The 13,288-nt window shown below is 45.4% G+C and overlaps 1 protein-coding gene across 3 annotated transcripts in view; it reads right to left on the reverse strand.

Annotated features, from left to right (window-relative positions):
• Window positions 1-13,288, reverse strand: part of FAM120A (family with sequence similarity 120 member A) — a 113,222-nt gene that overhangs the window by 53,340 nt on the left and 46,594 nt on the right. For all 3 annotated transcript variants that reach the window (XM_070400875.1, XM_070400874.1, XM_070400876.1), the window contains exons 6-7: window positions 1,999-2,096; window positions 1,472-1,752 (exon numbers count right to left, since the gene is read on the reverse strand). In XM_070400875.1, coding sequence (XP_070256976.1) covers window positions 1,472-1,752; window positions 1,999-2,096 — 379 coding nt within the window. The remainder of the gene's footprint in view (window positions 1-1,471; window positions 1,753-1,998; window positions 2,097-13,288) is intronic.

A 13,288-nucleotide genomic window follows, 5' to 3' on the forward strand; every position in this document is an offset into this window, starting at 1 on the left:
GAAACTTTACTCACCCCAAGTTCAACTTACGTCTAACTGGGCAGTGTGCCAAATTAAGCTGCAGCTCACATTATCTCTGAATCCGTACCTGAAAATACAAGGCTGCCACCACACCTCCCCATGCCAGGCCTCTGCTGGCTCCCACATTCGCCACCCCACAAAGCACATCTGCCTCACGTCTACCTGTGTTTCAGTCTGGAAAGAATGTTTCTTATTAAGACGACCATGTACTATACAGATGCCTTGACTTTGCTGACATGAGTCAACTTTTAAAAGAAAACTCATAGAATTCCAGAGTGGAAGTGGTTCAAGACATCTATCAGCCATTTTTAGACTTCCATGAGCTAAAGAGACACTGGGTGCTCATTTACACACACTGATTTCTGAGCCCCTGCCCAGAAATTCTCACTCAGAAGGTCTTAAATATATTTCCTTTCCAAAAGGTTAACTCAAAAGTTTGAATGTTATGACTTTTCACTTCATTTTAGGATTGCACATGCAGTAAGAGTTGAAGCATTTTATGCTTCTCTGCTTCAGACACCGCACAATCTCTGGATGACAGCGAACTCTTTGGTTACTGCCGCTTGAGGTCAGCAGACATCAGTGCCATTTTACAGATGGAGAAAGAGGACAAGAGAGGAAAAATCTACAGTTCAGTAACTTGCAGGAAGAATGGAAACTTGCACATTTCTTACAGCAGAAATCAATGCAGTACTAACTAGCCCATGGCATCTACCTGTTAACTAGAGTTCCAACCCAGGAAAAGGAGATAAGGCTATAAGAAAAGACCCTTTTCCTTTTCCTTTCTTCTTTCTTTTATTTGAACCAGGATTCTTAGACACATAAGGTGAAGTAAGGAGGGGAGGAAGACTGTCCATTTAAGACTTCCTCAATCAGATTATAACAAATTATATACTTGAAAATTCATTTACTTAGGGGCATACGTTTAAAATACTCCTCTCTGGGAGAACTCCAGCCTGGGCCTGGCAGCTTTCTAGGGTTTTGGTTGGGTGAACAGTGTTATTACAAGAAGAGTCCTATGAGTTGTTAAACTCAGCAAAAGAAATGCAAAGTTCCCACTGGTCCAGGAGCTGAGACTGAAAGCCACAGCCGTCTAACTTAAATGCTTCATGGGATGGGGGTAGGGCAAGAACAGCAAGGAAAACCACAGAGTAAGGATCAGCAGCACCTGAGCAGACAACTTCACCACGTCTGGTGGTCACATCGACCAATTCTCCTAAAATTCCACCCCAGCAGAGGAACAAGGGGCCAGGGCCACGGCTGGCAGCAGACGTTCAGCGGGAATCCCTGTGAAAATGTCTAACCACCTCTCTCCTCCTGTCTGAGGAGCTCCCATCCCGGCACAGAGACCCTCACCTACCTGCTGCAAACTGCCTCTCTGAGCACAGCACTCGGTGCCACGGGCTGTGGCTTCCCCAGGGATGAGCTACATAACAAACCCACCACTCACTTTGCAGCTCCTCCACTGCCTTCATCATTGTCTGAAGATGACGACGTAGAAGAACCAGGAAAGTACGCTGAGTCCACATGATTGGGGCTGCCGCTAGGAGCTGGGTTGATCGGGGAAGATCTTTCATACAGTGGAGTATGTTTTCCTTCATGAGGAATGTTACTGTAGTTGTTCTGCTCAGTCAGATTCTTTCCGCTTGTTTCTAAAGGGAGGGCCGGCTCAGCGAGGCTGTAATGGTGTGGACCCTGACCCGGAGCACCTGGGTTGGGCCCCTGTGGAGCCTGAAACAGAGGGCAGAGGGCACAGGTCACACACCCACAAGCTGCCTACGGGACCTGGCTCCCGTTAGCACTCTGGGTCTTCGCTCCATTTTTAATTCAACAAACACTGACACCTGTTTCACACATCAATTCAGGAGCTTAAGATGTTATTTCAGTGTTCATTAAGATTTGATGCATATGCAGCTAGCAAGGCCAGCTGTCCCCAAGGCAGGCAAACCAGCTGCAGAAGGAAAGGAAAGGCCTTACCATGGGCTTGGCTTGCAGAGAGGACTGTGGAATGTTGAGCATCTGGGGGGGGACATACGGTGGCACTATCCCAGGCATTCCAAACGGATTTGGTCTGGCTGTTTCATCAACACAGAGAGAAAACAATAAAACAACTGTGAGCAGAAGACACCTCTCCAGGACATTGTGGTGGCCAGCATGTGTCCCATCTGTCTTGTATGTCTCAGATGCCAACACACCACTGGTCCCACTTCTCAGAAACCTCTAGGAAATCATGTTTAACAGTAAAAAATATTTTATGACGATCAATTTTATATACTGAGACTAGATTTTTAACTTTCAAGAATCTTCAGTTAACTTTTGATAGTGTTTTTGCTTTTGTTTCCTTGATTGCCTAGTTAATCCATCGTTAACTGGCCAGGCATTCTCATTCACCCGTCTCTGCTCACTGCTGACAAACCCCGATCCCTGATACTGGAGCTCTAACGAACAAAACAGGGGCAGAACACTTCCCCCTCCATCTGTGGAGCAACAGAACTTCTCTGTTTAAGCTCAAACGAGGTTCTTAGCTATTAGCAAGCTTTTAAATACAAAAAGTGAAATGTGGTCATTGCTGCCTGTACTTTGTTTTTCATTGTTAGCAAAACCATGATCAGGTGACACATTTTAACATGCATTACAGAATCAGTAATGTCAGATGCTGTGTTCTCGAAGAACATGACTTTATAAACCTGTTCTGGAGTATGCTGGCATTTGCTCATTATCCTCATGCATCACAGTGACACACAAAACAGAAGCCACATGGAGAAGCGGTTGCACACACAACATCAGGACTGGGTCCTGTGTCAGCTTTAAGATGTAACAACAGATCAGTCAACCTGACCAGCAGCCCCGATACTTCCACGTCCATAACCCTCAATGTCTCCCTACAGGTCTGAGGAGAAGTGGCCAGGTGGGTGCAGTCAGCCACACAAGCAAAGTCAGCAGAGTAATCTGCACCAAGATATTCAGTGACAAGGAGCATGGCCTTGTCAAAACCACTTTGTCACTTCTTCCCACCCACGAGAACTCATGAGCCTCGGAAGCCGCAATCCCTTGGAAGATCCTATCTCAAAGTGATTCGCACTCAAGCTCATGGATGTCCTAGTCCTGTGACCTGGCTCACAGGAAGTAAGAGCTCAACCCATCTTTCACTTCCCGCCAAACAAGACAACTGTGGGACAGTAGCTGGGGACGATTATGTTGCCATGTCTACATATGGGGCTGACGGCACATGTACATACACACACATACATGTTTACCACATACATACTGGCATCACAAACACACACATACCACAGACATTCCTGATCAAACATTAAGTCTATAAACATTCAAACCTCCAAGTGGAAGACCCTGTAACTGTTAAAGTTCCTTCTCAGGTAAGAATATCATTAAATCCATTCAAGCTCTAAAAATGTAATTTGAATCACTGTAAAAAGCCTAGTTTGCAATCTCTTGTAGCTGACCTACCACACTTAAACTCCTGAGCATACAAATGAAATGCTGAACGCAGCCATCAGCATTCCAATGAAGATGAACATTTTTGTTTCACTCTATTTTTGGCCATTATATACTATAAACTTTCTGAAAAGCACAAACTTTCCTTAAAACCAAAAACCCCCAAACTATATTAAAACTTAAAAGCAACAATTTCCAAGGAAAGAACATTTTCTAAAATCATACTGCAATCACTGACCTCAAATAAACCTTTGAGAATCCACAGAGCTAGTTACTATTCTATCATAACCTAGTCCAACTAGTGAATTAATGGCTCTCAAAGCTGCAGAAATGCCCAATAAGCCGGGGCCTGTCTGTGGGAACTTCACGTCTCCTGGTGTAAGCAGTTCTCATTCTCAAAGCCCTCGTGTAGCTCAGTGGAGCACAGACTGTCTTCTATGCGACAAGGGCATCTTTCTCAGAACGGGCACTGACTCACGGGTGGAGGGTTAACACCACCAGTTTCTCGTTCTCCTCCTTTCACAAACACTAGAGAGTCAGGCTTTGTTAGAAAAATACATGGACTGAAGACAGAAGACAGGAGAAAAATGTTTAACATGAAAAATATTTTTCATAATCCAAAAATTATCTCTTAAATATTAAAGACCTCTTTGAGAATGAACAGCACCCATTGCAACCCTTCAGCTGTGCTTAGTTAGCTGTGCACTCAGGACGAGAAGACATATCATTCCACACCCACTGCCTCCAATTACTTACTCTGCCTGAATGAAGCTGTCCAGTTTTTCTCTAACTCAAAAGAGATTTTTTTAAAAGAAGGGTATTAACCAAGAACAAAAGCTCTACTGAAAGCTAGTTAGCCCTGCCTCAACCTAACAAATATTCATCTGTTACTGGACGTATTACTGCACATATTACTACAGAGATGCTACATTAAATAAAACAAACGGTAACAAAGTAATATTTTTAAAAAATTCTATTTGCAGATGGGCGCTGATATGTGATTTTCAAGTGCTACTAAAAAAATATAGCTTTGAAAATTCAGATTCAAGGATTAAATAAATCAATATATTTTCTACCAACTAACTCTAGTTTTCCATGCTTGCAAACAACAAGGCAGAATTTTCCAACTACATTAACCATGCTGAAATGGATTTACGGTTGATCGCTGAACAGCACGAGCCTGAACTGCATGGGTCCACTTATATGGGGATTTTTTTCAATAAATACAGTCAGCCCTCTGTATCCTCCGGGGTTTCACATCCAACCAACCTCAAATGGAAAACTGTACTTTCAATCTGCAGTTGAGAGCCCACAGATGTGTTGTTCTAGGCCAGTGATGGCGAACCTTTTGAGCTCAGCGTGTCAGCATTTTGAAAAACCCTAACTTAACTCTGGTGCCGTGTCACATATAGAAATTTTTTGATATTTGCAACCATAGTAAAACAAAGACTTATATTTTTTATATTTATCTTATATATTTAAATGCCATTTAACAAAGAAAAATCAACCAAAAAAATGAGTTCGAGTGTCACCTTTGACACACGTGTCATAGGATCGCCATCACTGTATCTAGGCCATTTAATACAAGCGACTTAAGCATCTTGGGATTTTGGTATCAGGGTGGGGGTTCTAGAACCAATTAATCCTCTGTAGATACCGAGGGATGACTATAATTGGGTTTTGGGGGAGTCAAGTTATATGGGGATTTTCAACAGCACAGGGGGTTGGCACCCCTAACCCCACAGTGTTCAAGGATCAAATAAATGTATTTACTCAGCATCAATATTCTATAGACGTTAAGGCACACGTAAAGTTATATTGCTACTGGCATTAGAGTTCTTGGGTTCCCCAAGTCGCAGAAAAATGTCCAGAGTTTATTAAGCTTATGCTCGAGCACAAGGGAGGCAGCACAGAGGAGAGGAAGGTCCTCTGAACTGGCTTCATGGCTGGCTCTGCTTGGCTCTTTCATAAGCTGGTGGCAAAGTGGGCTGCGGGAAAAGGCAGACGTTCTGAAAAGGTGGCTTGTGGAATTTTTCATTTCAGCGTTCGGGTGAATTCCTTTTCCAGCTGCTTTGCCTGGTAATGCCTTTGCACCTACGCTGAGGGGGTAGGATGGCAGAGTTCTCATTACTGCCACCCTAGGAAGGGCAAACAGCGGTCAAACCTTGGTCAACTGCACATTCGAATGGGTAGTTTAAGCAGGTAGCTAGAGGGGCGATAAAATCAGCTGCCTGTGCTTCTGAGTAGGGAGTTAAAAGGTGGTGGCACTTTTGTGGTCCAGCGTTCCTTCTGGCCATCTGGTATCCTTGGAGTCCTGGGCCTGGGTCACTGTGCTATCTCAATATGAAGGAGAATTTCATGTAATTCTTTCCATCCTCTCATAGATGAATAGCTTCTGAAGGCAGGCTGGGTTGGGAGCACAGTGGGAACCGACAGGAAACCAGAGTGGCCTATGAAGTTCGGTCTGACAGGCCGAGCCAGACTGAAGGCCAGGCAGGAAGGCAGAGGCCGGGAGGGAGGGGACTTTGGGCAAGAGGACACAGGAGGCATCCTCAGCTTTTAAAGAACTGACGCTTGTAAGTTTCCAGTGAGCACCAACTCTCAGAAGCCCAGAGCTGGGCAGCTGATGGCTGCCCAAAGCTACAGTGCCAGCCAGGCCCCACAGGGAGACCCTAGGCCACTGTCCAGGAGAAAAGCCCTCACAACAGAAGCCAATACTACAGAGCTGAGAAAAGTCAGATCATGATAAAGCAAGCAGGCATATTCTGAGTGGCACCTGAAAGAATTACCAAATCAATCCAGGGAAGCACATTCCAGGTCAATGTAAACAAGAACTTTCTGAGAATTAGGGTGGATGACGACAAGGGCTGCTCTGGCTGCTTGACTGTGGGTACAGGAATGTTCCACGCCAAGAGGGGGCCTGAAGCTAGTACAAGCACCCCTGGCTTTTTATGACCGAGTTTGGATAGCACACATGTGGACCTCACAGGATACAGTATTAAGTCCACTTGGTGCCTGAATCTTGAATAGCATGAGCCTGGGTAGTGACAGATTCATCCCAAATTGTATCCAAATCTATTCAATTCCAGGGCTCACTGAATCAGAGTTTGAATCATAGGTGTTTAATAGCAAAAGGTTCTTGTGCTTCCACTGACTGAATAAAGATCCAGAAAGTAGAAAAGGACACAATTCTCACTTAACCACTTACATGGTTTCACAAGTCTATGATAAAACAGGACAAATCTGTTTCTGTCTATCTGTGTATTTTAGAAAAGCAAACCTAAAACCACAGCCTAATGGCCTTTATTTGGAAGACACTGGTGAGTTGAACTGGCATTCCTGCTCGCGGGAACACACACCTTGCAGTCAAACCAGACAGAAGCCAAAAGGAAGATGTATTTTCACATCTTCCAAAATGACCAAACTTTCAATAAACCATAAGACTAGACAGTGTGTATCACTTCAAACCACATCAACTAAAATAAACTCACTAAAAACTGAATGAAAGGTCACGGGAACAGATTGAGAGAATTCGATGAGCCCAAAATGATCTGCCTGCGGATCTAAGAGAAAAAATATCTTTGCTTTCCTCTGGCAAGTCTACCCTGTCAGACCCTGAGGGCTGGCATCAGAGCCATTTGCATTAGCTTTAAAACGATAAAAATTGAAAAAGATGAACATGGACACATCTTGAAAAAAACAAGTGTAGAACAACATGAAGAACACAGCATTTCTTTAAAAATCAAAGCACTACTATTTATTCTATATTATGAGGTTATAAAATATAAAAGTCTGTTTGAGGGAAGACACATGACTTAGAAAAGCCTAATGTATTTCTTTAAAGAAAGAGAAATGTGAAGCAAATATTATTTGTTAAACCTGTCCAGTGGGTACAATACTGCTATGATACTTACTATCTTTTGTTACAAAGCTTCCTAAATAATAAAAGGGTAATATGCAAATCGACTGAACAGAACGACTGGCTGCTATGACATGCACTGACCACCAGAGGGGCAGACACTCAACCCGAGCTGCCCCCTGGTGGTCAGTGCGCTCCCACAGCAGGAGCTCAGCTCAGCCAAAAGTCCAGATGCTAGGGCAGGCTCACAACGGCTGGCTGGCTGGCTAGCAAAGCGGCAGTTCCAGGAGCCTCTCGTGCCTGTGTGTCTGATTGACGGCTTAGTCCTGCTCCCCGCTAGGACTGCTTGCGGGGAGTGGGCCTAAGTCATCAGACACCCTCTGAGGGCTCCCAGACTGCAAGAGGGCGCAGACTGGGCTGAGGCCCACCCCCCCACCAACACACACACACACACACACACACACACACACACACACGCACACACGCACACACGCACACACGCACACACCAGTGCACAAATCTCGAGCACCGGGCTTCTAGTTTCTTAATAAAAAAATTAAGTAAAGCCAAAACCGGTTTGGCTCAGTGGATAGAGCGTCGGCCTGCGGACTGAAAGGTCCCGGGTTCGATTCCGGTCAAGGGCATGTACCTGGGTTGCGGGCACATCTCCAGTGGGAGATGTGCAGGAGGCAGCTGATCGATGTCTCTCTCTCATCGATGTTTCTAGCTCTCTATCTCTCTCCCTTCCTCTCTGTGGAAAATCAATAAAATATATTAAAAAAAAAATTAAGTAAAAATCTTGGAAAGGGTGAATTTAATAAAAGCAAAGCTATAAAACTGAGTATCACATAAATTTTAAAAGAAATTTCAGGAACTTATTAGTAAACTGTATCATTAGTATAATATTGAACACCTGGTGACAAAATTTTTTTAAGCGTGCAATAGCAAAAAACCTAAAAATATTCTAGGTAATGACCACAGGATATGGTTAAGTAGATTCGGACTATCAGACACACTGTTGTGGGAACAGGACAAGTTACGGTGCAGAGTCATTCACGTGCCTTCCCTGCATGGTGAGCCTGGCTGTGTGGACAAGGGGCAGGTGAATGAGTTCCTGAAGGTCAGTTCTAGTGGCGGGAGCAGTGTGGGCAGTTATGTTCTCTCTCACCCCAGCTTGTCCATATCCTACCCCTCTCTGGTACATGTGTGCAAGCCATTGCCCTCTGTTCCAAGCAGGTCACTCTAGATTCTGCACAGGTCCCACTGTGGTCCCAATTGGGTAACCTAGTTTCCTGAAGAGGAAGCCCTGCAGGCGCTGTGCCATTCTTCACACTGTCTTCATGTTCACGGGTGACATCTCCTGATCATCACCCCCCATTATGGCAGGGTATGTTGTTGGCCAGTAAGCTGTATTTTCAAGAAGACTGTTACAGGACCTAGAATGCTCAGTGACAGTTGATGGAAAGTCTGGTGAACAACAAGACGTGAAAATTGCGTGGTTACATGAATCCACCTTCCCAGTTACTAGAAAGCAACACCCTCCAGCAAAGCAAGGGCCCAGATCAGAGCCCACTGACTAGCACTGGTCTCTGCCTCCCGTTCATACAGGTACCTTCCTGAGCCCTGGCCCTGAGAGCTGTGTCCCATCACTGCAGTTAGGATGGCAGTCATTTCTGTTCTTATACATCCATGGGTCACCAGTGTTTGGCATTCTGTGAATTGGTATCCTCTGATTCAGTCTGGTAAACTGTGGCCAGCCTTGGGGGCCTGTCAGGATGTGGGGCACCCCTGCCAGCATACTGGCAGTCACAAGACCCAGAGGTTCTTTCTTTGCAGTCCCTGTGTAGTCTGTTCTTTGTCCAGTGGCAATAGTTCCTATTTCAATATGGTTATCTTTGCACAACTCTTTCTCTATTTGCCATGCAGTCCTGCTATCTAGCAACCTCCCTTGGTCTCCAATGGACCAGGGGCATTGTCCCATCCCTCAGCTTTTTTCATAATAGGTTAAGCCTATTCAATCCTCTCTCCTGTGTCAAGCCCATGGAAGGGATCACAGGTGGGCTTGCCCACTTATCCTGCCCTCTTCCATGTTGATCAGCACAGAGGAAGCTGCAAAGCTAACACCTATTTTTGGAGCTATTAGTGCCGCAGAAGCTCCTCTTCACCTCACCTCTGTTGAGTTCTTGCTAGGACTCCTCTTCTGACTACACTGCTCTGCACTTCTGGCTCCACCGCTTCTCCCTGGTCCGAGGCATTGGCTCAGGACCTCTCTACGGAATGTGCCTCCACAGAAAACCTCCCCAGGGAAGCCTGCCTACTTCCATAGCTCCAATTATTTCTCAGGGTCCAAACACAATAAAGAAAACAGAATTCAGGGTACTGGAAGATGGGGAAATGTGACAGGGAGAGATGAGAAGGCTCTGATATTAGTAATGTTCCTCTGATTTTTATCTTCTTTCCTGTAGAAATATATTGTGTTTATGATAGTTTCAAAATAATTTAAGATTTTATCATAAAAAATCCCTCGATGAGATTTTGTGGTCCTAAGATTAAGTCTCAAGTTTCAGGCTGTGCATGGCCAATGCACCCAGACTAACATGCATCACCTGACCACTCTTTCCCTTCTTCTTGTGCTCCAAGCACATTCTTTTGTTGCTTTTACACCCTGTCCTCTCACCTCAACACCTTTGCACATGCTGTCTCCTCTGCATACACTTATTCCCAATTGTCACCTTGCAAAATTCCTGCCCTAGCTCCAACCCTCACCCCAAACTATAATCAGAAACAAAACTGATGGAATCAAGCATTAGTTTAATAAGGTTGGTCTTCCCTGACCTTCCTGTTCACATTCCTGTAGCATTCTCCCTCTCATGAGTCTACAAGGGCAAAGATAACATCTGTCTAGCCTACCATACTGTCCAACAGTCAGCATACTGCCTGCCATGAAGTGAACATATTAAAGGAGCTCATTTAGTTTTTTTTTTAATTAATAGACTTTATTTTTTTAGCAGTTTTAGTTTACAGAAAACTTAGCAGAAAGTATACACCTTGCATTACTGTAGTACATTTGCTGTAAGTGACTACCCAATATCAATGTTATCTATACTAATAATAGAGGAATATGCAAATTGTCCAGGACATCGTCACAGTAACAGTAACGACTGAACAGCAGGATGCATGGGGCAACAAGGCCAGCAGGAGGGTTAGTGAGGGACGACCAAACAACTGAATAGCAGGCTGCATGGGGTGACAAGGCTGGCAGGAGGGGGTAGTTGGGGGCGACCAGGCCGGCAGGGAGGGCAGTTAGGAGCAATCAGGCCAGCAGAGGGGGGCAGTTGGGGATGACCAGGCCGGCAGGGCAGTTGGGGGTGACCAGGCCGGCAGGGAGGGCAGTTAGGGGCGATCAGGCTGGCAGGCAGAGGCAATTAGGGGTGACCAGGCTGGCAGGGGGAGCAGTTAGGGGCAATCAGGCAGGTGAGCAGTTAGCAGTCCGCAGTCCCGGATTGTGAGAAGGATGTTCGACTGCTGATACTGAGGATCGGGCCTAAACCAGCAGTCGGACATCCCCCGAGGGGTCCTGGATTGGAAAGGGTGCAGGCTGGGCTGAGGGGACCCCCCCCCCCCCATAGTTTAAGATTCACTCTTGGTGTGATGTATTTTATGGATCTGGACAAATTACATGAACATGTATCTACTTTATAGTATTATAAAACATAGCTTCATTGCCCTAAAAATCCTGTGCTCCTATTCTTGCCTCCGTCTCCTCCCTCTCCTCTTAACCCCTGGCAATGACTGGTCTTTTTTTTTTAATATACATTTTATTGATTTTTTTACAGAGAGGAAGAGAGAGGGATAGAGAGCTAGAAACATCAATGAGAGAGAAACATCAATCAGCTGCTTCCTGCACACCTCCTAATGGGAATGTGCCCACAAACAAGGTACATGCCCTTGACCAGAATCAAATCCGGGACCTTTCAGTCCGCAGGCTGACGCTCTATTCACTGAGCTAAACCAGTTAGGGCAGCACTGGTCTTTTTACTGTCTCCGTAGTTTTGCTTTTTCAAGAATGTCATATGGTTGAAATCATATAGCAGCCTTTCAGTTTGGCTTCTTTCACTTAGTGATATGCATTAAGATTCATCCATGTCTTTTCATGGCTTGACAGCTCATTTCTTTTTAGTGCTGAATAATATTCCACTATCTGGATAGGCCACAGTTTATGAATCCATACTGAAGGATATCTATATTGCTTTCAAGTTTGGGCAGTTATGAATAAACCTGTTTTAAGTATCTGTGTGCAGGTTTCTGTGTGGTCCTATGTTTTCAACCCCCTTTGGATAAATGCCAAGGAACATAATTACTGGATCCTATGGTAAAAGTATGTTTAGTTTTGTAGAAACTGTCCAATTGTGTCATTCTGCATTCCCACCATCAGTGAATGGGAATTCCTGTGCTCCACTTCCTTTTCAGCATTTGGCAGTGTCATGGTTCCAGATTAGGTGTGTGGCGGGAGTTCACCTACTTTTCACTGAGGACAGCCAGGAGGACACCAAGAGTGCTTTTTCAGACCCACTGGACCTTGTTTTCACTTGGCCAGCTTTTTACAAATATACCAGGATGAGCTTGTGCCTATGAGTCTATACTCACAGACCTGAGGTAGCCTCTAGCATCTGTGTGCGGTTTTTTAATTCTTCCAATGATTTTGAAGCATAGCTAGGATTTGAGAACTACTGATTCAAACAGGAAACCGAATGCTGCTGACAAGTCAATGTTGATGTATCTTACTTGTCCTTTCACTGAGGGGATTCTCTGGCGAGATAAGATTGACATTAAGAGCTGTGATGGAAAGGACAAAATTATAATAACCTCTAGATCTCAGTTCCCAATACAGTTTCTGACAAAGTATGGGTTGGACCATACTTTCTTGTTTTTCACCCTGAAAGGACCACACGCTGTGCAGATTGGGCCTCATAGCAATGGGACAGGGGTATGTGTGTTTCCTCTATACAGTCCAAACCCCCCCCGATTTCGGTGGATCCAAGGTTTTCTCAGTGCTGCAGAGGACTACAGGCTCAGAGGGAAATCACGAAGACAAAGCAGTCATGCCCCAAAGGCAATCCACATGGGCCCAGCTTTTCTTTTGAAAATATAAAATTCTGAGGCCAATAAAGATCATGATATAGCAGTTCTGGGTTAGAACCTAAAATCCCAGGCAGGTTTAGAAAACTCTGGTTATAATCAGCTCTCCCCATTTTCATTCCCAACGGATACACTCTAAGCTTGTAGTATTATTCTTTAAAATATCTTCACATCACTACACCTATCCCAATTTCTCAAGTGATTAATACAAATGGGTTCTAATGAATAAGAAAGTTATGTTCCAACTACAGGCCTGGTGCACGAAATTCGTACACGTGTGTGCGCGTGTGTGCGCGCGCGCGCGTGCGCACGCACCTCAGCCCAGCCTGCACCCTCTCCAATCTGGGACCCCTCGAGGGATGTCCAACTGCCTGTTTAGGCCCGATACCGGTGGGATTGGGCCTAAACGGGCAGTTGGACATCCCTCTCACAATCCAGGACTGCTGGCTCCCAACCGCTTGCCTGCCTGATTGCCTCTAACCACTTCTGCCTGCCAGCCTGATTACCCAACCACTCCCCTGCCAGCCTGATCGACGCCTAACTGCTCCCCTGCTGGCCTGACTGCCTCTAAGTGCCCTCCCCTGCTGGCCTGGTCCCCCCCAACTGCCCTCCCCTGCCGGCCTGGTCACCCCTAACTGCCCTTCCCTGCAGGCCTGGTCCCTCCCAACTCCCCTCCCTGCTGGCCTGATCACCCACAACTGCCCTCCCCTGCCGGCCATCTTGTGTCCACATGGGGGCAGCAATCTTTGACCATACGGGGGCAGCCATCTTGTGTGTTGGGGTGATAGTCAATTTGCATATTACCTCTTTATT

This window comes from Myotis yumanensis, unplaced genomic scaffold (genome assembly GCF_028538775.1).
Source record: "Myotis yumanensis isolate MYYU_CA2020_CCGP unplaced genomic scaffold, mMyoYum1.0.hap1 SCAF_21, whole genome shotgun sequence".
NCBI classification, from domain to species: Eukaryota; Metazoa; Chordata; class Mammalia; order Chiroptera; family Vespertilionidae; genus Myotis; species Myotis yumanensis.